This window comes from Dryobates pubescens, chromosome 13 (genome assembly GCF_014839835.1).
Source record: "Dryobates pubescens isolate bDryPub1 chromosome 13, bDryPub1.pri, whole genome shotgun sequence".
NCBI lineage: Eukaryota > Metazoa > Chordata > Aves > Piciformes > Picidae > Dryobates > Dryobates pubescens.
Genome location: NC_071624.1, coordinates 30,122,879 through 30,138,520, shown reverse-complemented (window position 1 = coordinate 30,138,520; position 15,642 = coordinate 30,122,879). Strand labels below are relative to the sequence as shown.

Here is a 15,642-nt window from a genome sequence, read left to right as displayed (position 1 = left end):
GCCAACAGTACACAGATCTAAAAGCAGAAAGATTTAGACAATATAAAAAGAACTGAGGAGAAAAAGTTGTTCTGTCACAATAAGTGAAAGAAATTTGAGATGTCTGTTTATTTTCTGCTTTAGGACTAGGCAAAGTGAAACAATCACTTACAAAAAGATAGGAGAAGAAGGAAAACATTGAAGATTGACCTCTCTTCATGGCAAAAGAAAGATTTTTAAGCAGCTCCATGAGGGTACTAGAGGAGCAATTTTATACTGCTAATGGCTTCTGCTATTTTAATGTAGTGACAAAAGATTTCCAAGCAAGACAGCTACAAGCACTGCATCACTCCTAAGAGATGCTTAAAACCTCCAAACCCCAGCTGAAAACACTGGTTCTGATCATTACAAAGAGTGAGGTAGTTCGTGACATAGCACTGACCACGGCCCCCAGTAAAGAGTGGCCAGGGAATCAATCCATCATCTGTCTTTGGACAAAATGGTGATGCATGTTAAAAGGGATACTGGAGATTCTGTCACATTCAAAACATCCAGGAAGGCTCTGAGCTGGGGCTGGACTAGATGATCTTCAGAGGTCCCTTCCACCCCAGTGTATTTTTGATTCTCTGAGGTGGCAAGAAAACCTGGACACACTCTGAGGTCAAACTCTTTCAAAATAGCACAGGCCAAGAACATCAAAAATTGCCAACCATGCTCGAAAGCTATGGACAACATGCCCAGAGCCATCCCCTCAGACTGCTTTCTGCAGGGCCTAAAGCTGTGGGGGCTTCCTCTGCACACTCAACTGAGATAAAAGGGAGCATATAAAAGTGTGGCTTAACTGGCCAGGGCAGGCTGCAGTGCTCTGTGAAACCAGCATTTGTACCAAAAAGGAAAGTTCATTATGAGTACCAAGTCCTTTCAGTCTGGTAAAAACCCTAGGTAAATAACTTGGCTAACCACCAATTTCCTGAGTGGTATAGGCAGCAAGCTCATTAGTTTGTAGCTATAAATTACTCAGTTGCCTACTTTTGAGAGCATAAGAAGCCCAGCAGATCCTTTATTGTAAATCCTTTGCACCAAATTAATTTCCATTACTTCAGGTCAAGAAGGGAGACTCCAGAATTCATTATGAAGTAACAGTCAAAAAGAAAACAAAACAAAACAAACCAAAGTCTTCACCCCAGAGCCCCAAGGGAGGTGTAGTACTTGCCTGGATGTGCATTTTAATGACTGCTTTCCCAATCAAGGTTGCACCAAAGAAGGTCCAGAAGGGAACCAGAAAGTGTCCACATGTTATCCCGGCCAGGTCAAAGAGAGGATTTGGAATCTATGAAGTGCAAGGGAAAGAAGTTCATGAATTGCAGCACTGACTGAGATGGAACACAACAGGCTCTGAAACCCTGAAACTCAACTCCATCCCAAACTCTCGTGCTTTAGTGCTTACAAAAATGTTAATGTTGCACCACATAACTTAAGGCTCTGGGATTCAGCTAGACAACGTCCCAGACTATTCCATTCTCATGGTCCCTTCCCTACCCCTGGATTTTAAATAACAATAATAAATAAATAAAAAGTTAACCCCCAAAAAATGTCCATGTGAAATGCACAGAAACCACAGCAAAGCCTCTTGGAGTGATTTAGCAAACTGTCTCACTGACAAGCACATCACTCTTGGAAGGCAGTGCTCAAAACCATCCCAAGTGATTTCCATCTCCAAGTACATTAAAACCTGGCATTTACAGCCAGCTGTCTCCAGTTCAGCAGCACTGATTAGATTTTATTAAGCATATGCAATTCATTTAAAATTAAAAGTGGTTTGGGGTTGGGTTTTTTTGTTGATGTTCTTTTGGGGTTTATTTTCTTCTGTTTGATTGCTGTTCTTGTTCAGCCGTTGGCTTGGCATTTGGTATCGTGATAACTGTGATACTAGCTGCAAGGTATTTTGGAAGTTAAAGCAAGAAAGCATCCAAATTGCAGCCTTTCACACTGCACAGGGGCAGGATGTCTGAGTGCACACATGGGGCATGTGTCATGCACAGTAGCAGCCTATCACAGGGCTAATCCCCTGCAGTGTTTGCGCTGGTTTGTTACACAAACAAACAAACAAAGGGGAGACTTAAAGTCCGAAAAGACACTGAACTTTGCAACTGACTGAAGGGAAAGCTGCAATCTCTGAGAAAACTTAGGAGGGTTACACTTAGCTGTTACAGACTAGCAATTCAAATTTATGAGCACCCACACCACCACCTGCATAGGAGGAAATCTGAAACGGTCTCTAATCGTGCCCCCAAACAGTCTCTCGACACGCTGTGCTTCAGCTGAAATGATTCTTTCCCTCTGACAGCTGTCTTAGGCATAGGAGGCTAGTAAATTATTTACTCAGATCATAGCCAGATCATTCTGCTCTTCTGAGCCAAGCCTGCTCCAGGTCTCAAGTGTATTCCTTGTTCATTGGTCTGAGATTTTCTTCACAGAACTGTTCTGGTTAGAAGAGACCTTTAAGACCATTGAGTCCAACCTCCAGCCTACAACTACCATGGGCCATGAAACCATGTCCCCTACCATGGCCATGAAACCATGTCCCCAAGTTTCTTGACTCCACCACCTCCCTGGGCAGCCTGTTCCAATACCTGGCCACTCTTTCAGTAAAAAAATTGGTCCTAATCTCCAACCTAAACCTCCTCTGGCACAATTTCAGGGCATTTCCTCTCTTTCTATCACCTGATACAAGGGAGAAGAGCCCAACCCCCACCTCACTCCAACCTCCTTTCAGATGGTTATAGAAAGCTGTAGGTTCACAGTACATTTTAATCACTATCAGCATAGAAGGATCAGGGTGCTTTTGGTAGGGGTAACTGTGGATCTCCTCCCTACATTACACATACCACAGTGAAGAGTTACTCAAGAGTTCCACACCAGGGTATATTAACAGGCAGTGAGGTTTGCTCTTTGCTTTTGTACAAACACACACAATCAGTACTGAGAGCTGCCACAGCAGCCCCAAAAGACAGGAGGGCAAATTCTCACAAGTCACAGCAAGGATCTTTCAGGGCTAGTTCTTTCTTTGCTTCTTCCCCAGAGCTGCCTTTACAAAGGAAAAAATCTCCAGACAACAATATAGAGCTTTCTTATTGCCACTAAACAACATTACAGTCAGTTGACTTCACTGGATAAACTGGTAAAGGGTTAAATTTGATTTGGTAGTGGCTTTTTGTAGCACTTAGAAGCCACTGCTTGACAAATGACCTGCAGCTAGGACAGTCATTACCACTGCACAAACAGATCTCTAATAATAAAAAATACACCTAGATAAGATACAGTTTAAAATCCAAAAGTAAGGGGAGCCAGGACAGAAGACAACTTCCAGCATATGGAAAAGCAGCAACAAGGAAGAGAAGCCCTAAATCAAAGCTCTGAAAGCTTGTGGGGGAACACACAAATGCTAGGGGCACACGTGGGGGGCTGCCTTCCTCACCTACAAACAGAACAGAAATGTGTAGCTTTGAATCCCTGGGCTTTTCCAATGCCTCTGCCAGATTGAGCCCCACTCTTTTGATTGCTGCTCTGCAGTTACTCTGTAAATGTCTACAAACCCTCAAGTGCCCTGTGGTGGAGCCATGGTTCCTCATCCCTCCCCCAACCCGGAGCTGCCTATATAAGCAGAAGGAAGCTGGAGCTCAGAGCTGTGCAGAGGAACAGTGCAGCTAGTAGGTAAGAAGTTAAGCAAATGTTTAAGTATTACTAAGCAGGAACTATGCAGAGTTTACACATCACCTCTTGTGTTTACCAACTCCTTCCTCATGTTCACCATTTATCCACACTTCACATTGCCCAGCCACTCCAGTAACTCATCCCTGCCATCTCCAAGCTGTTGTTCTGATGACACAAGGCAGACAGAGCAGCCTGTGCAGGGATGTCTCACAAGATGGTGACTAGAGGGTAATGAGTCAGAGGAGGCAGTGAGGGAGCAGCCCAAGAGCTTAATGGATGGAAAGATTTAAAGAACAGCTTGCAACCTACGTCTGCACTCTAAACATGAAGACAGTTCAAAAGATCAGTAAACAGAAGCTGTATGCCAGCAACTACAATCAGATGAATCCTTTCCAGCTAACACAGGTTACTTACATTTTAGTAAGGAGTTAAAATAGCAAAAATTCAGGAGCCATATGGACTCAAATGAAACCAAGTCACTGTTCACAGCATTAATTTCACTGCACTATATTCAGTCTGCAATTGGTGATGATCAAACCCCTCTGTTACTGAAATGAACTTACTGAGGCACAGGCCAAAATGCCGAAGAACCCAACCTTCTGCACCAGGTTCTGCACAGCCAGTTTGGCCCGGGTGGCAAAGTCCTGCAAAGAAGAAAACAAAGCATTAATGAGGCAACCCCAAAATGAGCATCTCTCAAAATGTGATTTCAACACCCTCCTAGCTTTGGGATGTCCTAGCTAGTAAAAACTTTTAAAACAAAAAGGCCAGTTTGAAACTGGCCTTAGAGGGAAGAGAGAGAAATTCCCAGTGCTCAGTGTGAAAATCTGCCACGTAACAAGTTCTGGTTTTCAAAGCTCTGCAAGTGGCACTAAGTTCACACCACCAAGGAAAGAGGTTTTCTAGTATTTATTTCCCCAGATCTCTGAGATGTCAGTGATGCTTATACCTTGTTCCTTAAACAAGCAAAGGGAATTAATTCCTTCAATACCATTTCCAGTGTTCAAAAAGTACTTTCTCAGAACACAGAGACAGAGTATGATAATCCCTTTACAGCCTCGAATCTTTTCATTCCAACCCAGGATCTCAGTAAGAATAGTTAATTCCAAGCAGTCTCAACAACAGGCTTGTAAAGTTCATTAACTCCACGGGGTCAAACCTGAAATACTGAAAAGGTGGCAGGCCAGGGAACATTTGAGCTGCTCTGTACAAAGCCATGCTAAGAACACGCTGCCTCCATCTATTTTGTGATGCCACCTTTCACAAACATACTCCTGACAAACTCCTGAGCCCCAAACTTCATCAAATACACATTCAACATTTCTAAAAGCAGCATTAAAGATTCTCACAAGCAGCTTATTTGAATGTGAGAAGTGAATTTACACGAGCATAAAATTGTTTTGGAGGAAAACTGTCCCCCTAGAAAAGTTAAAATCAGGGTCGGTGCTATCAACTCGGGCTGGGCAACAGCAGCTCCAGAAAGCTGAGTAGCTTTGGTGAGAGCAAACTTTAGAAGCAATTGTTAATTCATTTATAACAACCTAGAAATAAGTAATACAAAGCTGATTTTTTTTTTTTAAGAGCAAGGCAATATTCACTGATTTACACTCTGCAGAAATCTAGCAGACAAATTCCACGTGGCAACAGCCTGGATCGATAATTCATGAGAGCCTGAATTCCACGGTCGGCCACTGAGACAGAGAGTTTAGAATGTCACCAATTACTGCTTAAAACAACTACAAGATAATCCAGACACAAACTTTAACTGTGCAAGTTTAGCTTGGTGGCAGTTGTGTTGAACCCTTCACCACTACACACCAGAGCAAAAGGAAATTGCAAGCGCCTGACAATGTTCTCCAGCACTGAATTCTGAGTTAGAGAAATGACAAAACTTTTAATGCCAGATTCAGCAAAAATAATTTTTTAATGAAGAAAAATGATAGATTGCATTTATAAAGATGAGTAAACTCCAATTTGCAGTTACAAATTAGCTCTCACGCCCTGCTTTTCAAGTGGTAACTTTTCCTCACGACAGTGCTTTCAAAATAATCAAACTCTCTCTCTAAAAAATAAAAATTCTTATTAAAATCAGAATGATTCTGTTCATGATTCTGTTTATTTCTCTTCATGTTTGAAGAAATAATCCAAATCCTTCAACCCAAAGAAAAATGCCAAATAAATGGGAATTCCAACATTTTTAACTGGAAGAAAATAGGAAAAAAAACCCTTTACAATATTCTGCAAGGGGTGAATTTGCTGACTTTCAGCAGGAGTCCCACTCTGGGATTGTGAATGTCTTACTGCAGAATGGAACAGATGAAATATTCACTTTTGTTGTAAGCTTCTTGCCGAGATTTAACTTCTCTGGCACACACTGTGTGCAGGAGCGACTGAAATCTACTCTCAGCGAGGCTGTTACCAAACACTTGAACTTGTGGGAGCAAAACCAGGTCTACAACACATCTATGTGACAAGTGAGTTTTGTTTTCCTTCATGCTTTTCTGTTAAAAAGAGTCTGTTTTGACACAAATTGTTATTTATAACAAAAATGTCAATTTACCAGTGAGCTGAGCCCCAAAACCTTGCCACATTGAGGGCAGCTCCTTCTCAAACTAAAATTCCCTCATCGCTGTCTCCAAGTTAGCCACCAAGCCCAAACCCCAAGCTACTATATGATCACTAATGGGGTCAGCACTTCATACACCTTCAGTCCCACGGAGGAGATGAACTGAAAAAGGATGTGAGACTTCAGCAGAACAGCAATAAAGTGCAGCCCGGGAAGGAGACAGCAGCTATTCCAGTTCCTCAGCCACATGGTGAAGCAGAATTGTGCCCTCAGAATTTCTCTGCCGATTTACTTTAAATGTGCTAAAGCCCCACAACGGCAGACTGAGAAAGTGCTAAAGCCCCACAAGAGCAGACTGAGTCCTTTGAAAAGGTGAACTGAAAAAGCAGTGGGATTTCATCAGATGTCTCCCCTGTGCACTCCACACCAAAGCCGAATGTGACCATGAGATTTTCAGTTCCTATTCCCTTCAGCCTTTCCCAATGCTCGTCGGGTTACAACAATATTTTCACTTTTATAAGCCCATAAAGATTTTTTTTTTATTCTTTTTTTTTTATTCCTTTTTTTTTCCCCCCCCTTTTACAGCTCCATAAATCTCATTGTAAAGTATCTTGCAAATAAAATGCTACAATCCAATTATTCAAACAGGTCCAGGATGTGTTTCAGTGGAGGTAGTTTCTATTCTAATTTTAACCTATTTACTCTGTATCTTCATTTTCACAAGCTGGAATTGGGGAGGGGGTTAAAAAGCTTCTCTAGCAAGGGACCTATAAATTAATGTTTGTAGCAGAGCTGCTTTAATAAAATCTATTATCCTAATTCCATATAAGTTGATTGCATTAACTTGGGGTAAGCACAATGCACCATTTTTCATCAAACTGCTTCAAGATAAACAGCTTCCCTCACCCACATTTCTGGACTGCTGCAGGACTCAAGGCTGCCTTTAAAATCATTTTTTTTCTTCCTCCAGTTAAAACCAGACCATTTTGGTTATAAAATTCATAATGAAAGTGTGAAAAAAAATAAATATAATAAATAAGGGTAACAAGTTCACCTCTCTCAAACAAGCCCCAAACCGACACTGGGATCATTTTCTATGCCTTATTAATTCATATTTTTAAAAGTATTTTATTTACCATTTTCCTGAGCTTATTAATTTGATTTTTCAATGATCCTTTTTTAATTATTACTTAGATTGTTTCTTCTTCTTTTTTTTTTTTTTGGGGGGTACATTCTATTGTGCTCCATGGAAAGCACAGCTCTAGCTTAAACTCTTTAGTCAAGAGCTTCTACTTTGTTTTCCTTTTTCAAATATCCTAAATAAGCCAAAAGAAATAAATTGAAGATTTTCCCCCCCACCACCACCTTTTCTATAATCTAATGCAATCACAGCTACAAATAATTTGCATGGTAATACACACATCAGGCTTGCAGCAACCAATGCAGTTCCAGGCTCAACATCTACTTTAGTGAAAGCAAGTTCAGAAATGCTGCTGTTTGCTGGCTTCCTTCAATTCCCTTTGTCAAACCTTTGCAATATCTGCAATAATACCCCGCCACCCCCCTTAAAAGTTTCATTTCTCAGAGAACACAATCACCAATTTCACAACTTTTACCCATTTCACAACATAATTTTTCTTGTTATAAAGCCTGCACAGGGAACAACCTTTTCCTCTTATTTTTCAGCATTTGACATCAAAGCAAAAGAACTTGCAGAAGCTACAGCCTTGTAAAATCAAATTCAATTAAAAGCAAAACACAAACAAACCAAACCATAGAAGTTCAGCTACTTACAGGCAAAACATTTTCCCCCAAAATTAAAGTATCTAGACTGGACTCGACTCTCAGCTAATGTGATTCATTCCCTAGAACATGTCAGGGTACTTTAGCTCACTATGTTCCTTTCAAAGATGATTTGTCTTTTTTTGGTTTGGAAATGGATTTCCTGTGACTGCCACAATCCAGGCAAAGGAAGGTTAAATGATTAAACATTACTTCATTGGGTTAATCATCGGATCTTAAGAACTGGAATGGAAATAGGAGGCACAAAAAGGTCAGTGCTGAAATACTGATTCACAAGGCACAGCTGGCAGCTTGAGGAAGTTTGCTTCCTATCTATCCTTCAGGAAAATGGGCACATTTTAGTGATACTTTTCAGTACTGTAATGTTGCAAAGGCCAAAAAAACCTCCCAAGCCTCCAAACCTAAAGGGATGGTAAAGAGAAATTACAGGGTTTGCTGCTAAGTAAGATTTACCCCAATGTTCCTCCTTTAAATCTGCATAAGTGCATCTTTGAGTGTAACTGAACACAGACCATTTATCCCTATAAAAAAGCCTTCTTTGAAAGAGTGGATGGAGGGTCTTTTCTCAGCTACTAGGCTTCATCCCATCCCTGTTTTACTTTGTTTCCATTCACAATTTCATAGATCCATAGAATAGAACTACAGGATCTTTAAGGTCCCTTCCAACCCTCTGCCATGGGCCAGGACACCTCCCACCAGCCCAGGTTGATCAAGGCCTCATTCAGCCTGGCCTTGAACACTTCCAGGGAAGGAGCATCCACAGCTTCCCTGGGCAACTTGTTCCAGTGTCTCCCCACCCTCACTGTAAGGAATTTCTTCCTAATATCCAGTCTAAATCTCCCCTCTATTTAACCTCTATTTCTTCTTTCTCCCTTCATTGTAAAGTAAGCTACATCAGTTCATCTGTGCTTGACTGAGGAACTTCTCACTAGATTTAGTTAACCACCTCAAGAAATATTTAAAAATTAGTAAAAATGGAATTTTATTTTCTTTTCCCTCTGTACAACTGATTTATTAGCAGAAAACAAAATGGTCACAATTTCAAAGTGAAGCCTCTTCTTTCTCCACCCCTAAAAACAAAGATTGTTGACAGATCCAAAGCAAGAAACCGGTTGATGGTTACCAAAGGGCTCTGAATTACCAGCACTGGATTGAATCCCATAGCCCTTCCAGAAACAGCCCCTAAGACTTTGACAGAAGAGATTTTTTTCTTGCACAGATGAGCCTGCAATGATTCTGTGATACAACAGCTTAGTTTCTAACATGAAGTTGCTATCAGCTTCCAGGAGCATCAAGAAAGCTCTGACTTCTTATGACAAACCAACTCTCCCTCGCAAGCAGCAGTGAGGAGAGCTGTCAGTCTCAAAGTTATGATCCAGAGTTTGAATGATTTGAGGCCCTGAAAAGCTTTTCTTCTACCACAACTGGTTTTTTTTTTCCCCTGCTGTAACTACAGCAAGTACTTTACAAATACATTGGTAATATTGCCAGTTGGCAGTGATGCCAGTATTAATGCAACTGCTCGAGCAGGGTATTCATTATCTGGCAGATGGTAGCCTTAAGAAGTCCAAATCAGATTCTGGAAGGCTTGGGAGGGGTTAAGCAGGATTTATCACTCTAATAAAGGAGAGAATCATGAATGAACATTAAAAAAAAAAAAACATAAAGGAAAAAAAGAGATCTGAACAAGGAAGACACTCAAGTTGATGAAGAGGTAACTTGGATGTGAGGGAGAAGTGGCCAATACTTGAAGATTGGAGGAGAAACCTCCTCCAATCTAGAAGGATGTTTCTCCTCCAATCTGGAAGGATAATTTATAATATTGTTACAGTATTTCCTTACTACAAACAGATTTTAATTAGCCAAACAGTAATCTGGAGATTGGTTTTTTTTTTCAGACTGAAGACAAAGCATGAAGCTACCGTCTCAGATTATTAGAATGATAAATTCCTCAACGTTTAAAAAGCTGCCTACAAAGACAGTGCCCCTTTCTATGTAAAAATCTGAGTTATGTTAAAAATGAGCTGCACAATATTTTGTTTCTTCTGGCTTTCTATTACAACACAATGGAATCAAACACAACTTATGGGAGAATGACCATTTGTGGTTAGGCAAACGAATCGCAGAGTTTCAGAGGACTGGGAAGAATTATTAACTCATTGAAATAACACATTAACTGCAGAGGAGCAGCCCTAAGAAAGTCAGATAGCTACCTACAGGCTGAGAGGTTACAACACACATCATGCCAAGGAAGCAGGAGATCAGCAATGACGTTTAATGATCAACGTGGTAACCTGGAGTTAAGATGAGGAGAACAGAGATCAAGATACAGTTGACAGTCATTGCCTGTCACTGCCAATACTTCATAACTCAGTGACCAAAGAAACCATTTCATACCTCTCCTGCAAGACATCAAAGATAACAGACCTCATGAGTAAGGTTCCAGTAAGCTGCAAGCAGGAATATTGTGGAAGTGGTTCGTGGAGTGGGAGATCTACACCACCATCAGCTGCAACGACTCTCAACATCTAAACACACATGGTAAGGGCTGTGGTCCAGGACCTCTCAAAAAACCACTCTCTTTCTCAAAAATACTTTCAGCTTAACAGAAGTAAGAGGTGAACTATAAAGGGGTATTTCTATCTTGATGCCTGGAGAAAAAAGGGTGTGAGAGATGAGGTTTAAACTTCTCACTCAAAACTCTGGGGAAGAAAGGCCCTGCCTTGGAAACTGGGCTGCCAAAAGACAAAGTTAAAAAGGGTTCTCAAGTTTTACTGCAAGCAGCTAAGGGAAGGTGGCAGATCTAAGCAAGCACTTTAGTTTGTCAAAATAAAGGTATTTACAGACAACAGGCACAGAACAGATGTTCCAGATGAAGAGGAATGGCTCAAATTCTATGCTTGAGAATGAAAAAAAAAATGCCCTTCACAAGAAGCCTGTGTTTTATGAGACATTATATTCTGGAAAAGCAATAGAATAAAACCACATCCATGTTGAAAACCAGAACAGGACAACACAAAGACTGAACAGCAATGAGACAGGGCCCTTGGCTTTACAGGTTTTACCAAAGAGGAAAGAGGAGAGAGCAGTACCTACAAAGCCTCGTTGCACAGACTGTGTCAGAGCTCTGAGGACTTTTAGCTACTAAGATTTCAAACCATTATTCACAATGTCTGCAGGCAAGGATGAGCACATTGTGGGCACTGCATACCAATCCCAAGTCAACAAGAAATCAAATACACAGGTGAATTCTTCTCCAAGCCTTTCCCAGGACATGAACACTGAGCACAGATTATGAGGGAAATGCACAGATTTGTTTCCACATCTTTTGGTGTCAGAGTTCTTGAGGCTGGTTGCATGCTAAGGGGTGATGCTGCAATCCACAAAGATAATCAGAAAGATGATCATCTTTGGGACTTTCATAAACTCAGACATATGAGTAACTACAGTTAGTTCTCATGCCAGAAAAATGGAAGTTTTTCTATAGAAAACCTATTGTCCTGGTAACCAGATTTTACAACCACTGTTAGAAAAGACAGATGCAAGAAACCACAGATAGAGGCATGTGCAAAGCTGAATCCTTTGCAAGTTACATGGGAGCAGAGTATGACAGAGTGAAGTGCTCCTTCCAACAGCAAGCTTTGCTTTCCCTGGTCATTAATTTTAACCTGCCTTGGGGTAAAAGTGTGAAGCTTCCACATAATGGATCCATTCTACAGTAAATAAGACCTCCCATTAACATGAGTAGGAAGGAAGCCAACCAACTCTGGATTGAACAGACTGTTAGCATCAGGAACTTCTGGGCATTCATTTCATTAACCAGCTGTACCATGGCAAGAACATTTTATTTCCCCTTCTTTTCCCCCAAGGTCTAGCGGAGAAAGAGAAGATAGTATATGCTTCTTCATAATCAACTTCACTCATGAGTTTTAGTTTCAAGATTTTAGACTGCTACAGTCCAAAACCATTTGCTCAAGTTTGGAAGGGATCTACCCAAAATGCCCAGACATTACAGAGCTGGAGTTAGGAGGCACCCCTAAACTTAACACCAGAATTTTCCACAACTAGAACTGAAGCTCTCAGGCATCTACATAAAAAGTCCTTTTGCTTCATACTGTAAGAATAAAGAAATTTTGTAAAGAATAAGACACAATTAAAGGAAACAGTCTGAAGGAAGAGGAAGGAGCATGTCCTTTCAGCCTTATCAGATCTGTCCTGTAAAGCAGTAGCCCTTTTAAGCACATCCCCTGCCACCCCTACTCCTCAGTTCAGGTCTGTGCAGGAGCATGAAGCAATATGCCCCCCTTGACACTCTGCAATTTCATAATGGTGCACAAAAGCAGGAAATAAAATTGGTTCTGTCTTTGCTTGCTAAAGAGCTACTCTCTATTCACATCTCAGAGAAGATCTGGTAGAGAGCAGATCCTGCAATCTGTCTGACAGAAGAGAGCTGTCAGTTGATGGAAAAGAGTTGTCAGTTTGCATGCCAGGGAAGCAGCAAGGCCATTAGGACAGTCCAGTGTTGGAAGAGATTAGCCAGAGGGTTCGTGCAGTCTCCAGTCTTGGAAGGTTTCTAGACCAGACTTGACAATGCCCTGAGGCACCTGAGCTATCTCACAGGCAACACCGCTCTGAGCAAAACCTTGGACTGCAAACTGCCTCAGGTCCCTTTCAAGAGGAATTTTTCTGCGATCCCATAACGAGATACTAGCAGCCACCTACAGAGAGAAGAATGGAGTAAAAGAATATCCTAGCACTCTGGTTCCCACACACCAGCCATTGACCTCTGCAGCCTTTGCTTCTACAGTTGAAAGCATATGCTGGCACGGCCTCCACCAACGTGCTGGCTGCCTAAAATGCCACCGCAGCTGCACAGCCCCTGCTCATTTATCTCAAAGCTACAGTTGCAATTAGCTACTGCGGCCACAGGTCTGCCGAGCCTGTTAGTGTGTTTGTGACAGGCAGCTCCAGGATGTTGTCTATTATTTTTCCATCCTTTACAAATCAGCAAATCCTATTTTAGGGCAGTTTAAGATCCAGGTGTTGTAAGGAAGGGCTCACAACTGCTGGGATAAAGTAAGTTACTGCTTTGCTTCGGCCACCATCGTCAAGGAAGCAAGAAAAAAGTTTGATAACCAAATAGACCTTTTCAATCTACAAATCAGAGCCAAATGCACTGGCACTGAACAAGCCCAACAATATTAAATTGATACATTCACTAAGTTCACCACGGAGAACTTGGAAATAAGCTCAGGAAGAAAACCCATGCACAGAAAAAAACAATCATTTGTGGAATAAAAGTGAGTAAGTCCTTACACAGTCCCAGCTGAGCCAGCAGATGTGCAATGCTAAGCATACCTCTCTCTTGTTCTCCCTGGGAAGTAGCAGAGGTTCCCAGACAGCTCAGAAGTGGTCTGCATACCAGACTCTTGTACAACACAGATATTTGAACAGTGTCTGGAGCGGGGGGGAAAAAAAAGGTAGCCATTTTCCTGCTTCTGATACCATCATTTGTTTCTATCAGTTATTGAAGGCTCTGCTTGAGAAAATATTTTGGAAGCAGCTTATCTGACCCAAACTTTTTGAGCATTTACTGGTCTTTCTCAGAAGTGAAATATCAAATATTTAAGACCAAGCTGTTCACTTAGAAACTTGTGTTGAGCATCCCTGAGGCACACAGACCAGGGCATGCAGATCCTATGGCGGAGTTCAGCTAACTGCTTCGCCACAACTACAGCAAAGCTGGTGACATTCTTTCTGAAAAGGTTCATTTCTGTTGTAAAGGGAGAGATTTGTTAGTGAAAAAAAGTTCCTCTCAGCTAGTATCCTAATACTGAGTGAAAATATTGCAGACTCCTTCAGTGGCTCCAATTTATGTACTTGCACATCAAACATTACAATCAGACAGGGCTGCGTAGGCAAGTTTTAGGGAACACACTTCAAGACAAAGAGCCTTCCAAAGAAGACTGTGAAATAGTCATCTCCAGATCCCTATTAGCAAACAGCAATGTAACCCTCACTGCTGTTTTTTCCTTATCTGTAAGCAGGTGTGCAAATGAATAGAACAATGCAGGCACAAGACTGCCCTGTTCCCCTGCCAGTGTCCAGAGAAATCCAGCAAGGAGGTGGCTCACACATTTGTTACTCATAGTTCCTATTGTCTCCCCTCTGTCTTTATTAACTCTTTGCTACCTCTTTTCTCAGGAAGTCTTCTAGAACAAGTTCACTTAGTTAAAGCTTTCACTGGCTCATTTTAAAGCTTCAACTCTCAGTGATTTTGGAGAACAATTTAAGACTAAGCTGTGCCTGACCACAATCACTGCTTACTGTATTGTCTGTGGAAAGAAAAATAGCCCCAGCCACCACTTTACTCTTAGTTCCCTATCAGTTGCCAGCTCACCCTCATGCTATAGTACTCATAGGAAGTTTCTGAAGCAAAGCTTCAAAGTTTGATTAGTTTTTGAGTTTCCATTTAACTATGGGGCAAGACAAAAGAGGTAAGATCCCTCCCCTACATACACTAACAAACGCAGACATCAAACTTCAGCGTGAGAAGACAAGCCTCCTGGTGGCCACCCATCAGGCAGCCCAGACCAAGCCCCAGCAATCTCTTTCTTGTGCAGCACAATTAATAAAGAGAGGAAGCTGATGAGGAAAGGAGTAACTGGAAGACAGAGCAAGAGGAATTCTGAGCAGCATTTGATGTTGGGTTTAAACAAGTTATTTCTGGGAAAGCCAAAAGAAAAGGAGAGGTAAAAAAAAAGAAGTCAAGGTTTTCCAGTTATTGTATGTGACTCTACCACTTCCATTTTTATGATAACTGCTTTGTAAAAACCTGCCTGTGGTCTGCTTTGACTTCTTTTTTTTTTTTAAATTATTATTTTCCTTGTACTGAATGCCCTTAAAACCCTTTGATTAACCAAGCCAGCAGGAACTTATCCTTTTCAAGCAGGAACTTATCAGGCACGAGCTCTGCTAGCTTAATCAGAGGAGAGATCAATTTTTAATTTGGCCACCTTATTTTACACTGCTAATTAAGTAACATTTTTGCTTATTAGCTGAACCTAATCATTCCATTTGAATTAAGTCACAGTGTCATGTCAGAACACAGCGCTGGGCTCTCCAAGGAACCCTGGCTGGGTGTGGTAAGCGTACTTTGTTCTGCTTCTGCGAAGAGAAACCCCACATGAAGATGTGGAAAAGCAATCCAGCTGAAGGCAGCAGACCTTTCAGAAAGGCTGGAAAGATGGGTTTAACATGTGGCTAACTGTCACTATCACAAAAGTTCATCAGTTTAACTCCTTGCAGACAAGAAGCCGACTCTGGGAGCAGGAAGCTGTTTGGTGGAACTCCTGACGCAATGCAACCGAAGCAGTTGCAGCTTAGTTTAATACAAACCCTCTTGAGTCCACGTTGACAAATTCTTTAACAAGCCCTGTGGTTACAGGGAAGCTGGTTTCAGTCTGAGTCATTCCTGTTCAAACAGTTTACTGGAAATGGAGGGGAGGGGGAATTTTCAGAGAAGTCATGTGATGGCCAGACAAACCACAACCAGTAAAGGTTCAGTGGAGTCAAAAACA

At 41.5% G+C, this 15,642-nt stretch overlaps 1 protein-coding gene across 1 annotated transcript in view; it reads right to left on the bottom strand.

Annotated features, from left to right (window-relative positions):
• Positions 1 to 15,642, bottom strand: part of VMP1 (vacuole membrane protein 1) — a 71,085-nt gene that overhangs the window by 16,092 nt on the left and 39,351 nt on the right. Inside the window, exons 9-10 of the mRNA XM_054166208.1 lie at positions 4,257 to 4,337; positions 1,193 to 1,309 (exon numbers count right to left, since the gene is read on the bottom strand). Of these exons, the coding sequence (XP_054022183.1) occupies positions 1,193 to 1,309; positions 4,257 to 4,337 (198 nt within the window). The remainder of the gene's footprint in view (positions 1 to 1,192; positions 1,310 to 4,256; positions 4,338 to 15,642) is intronic.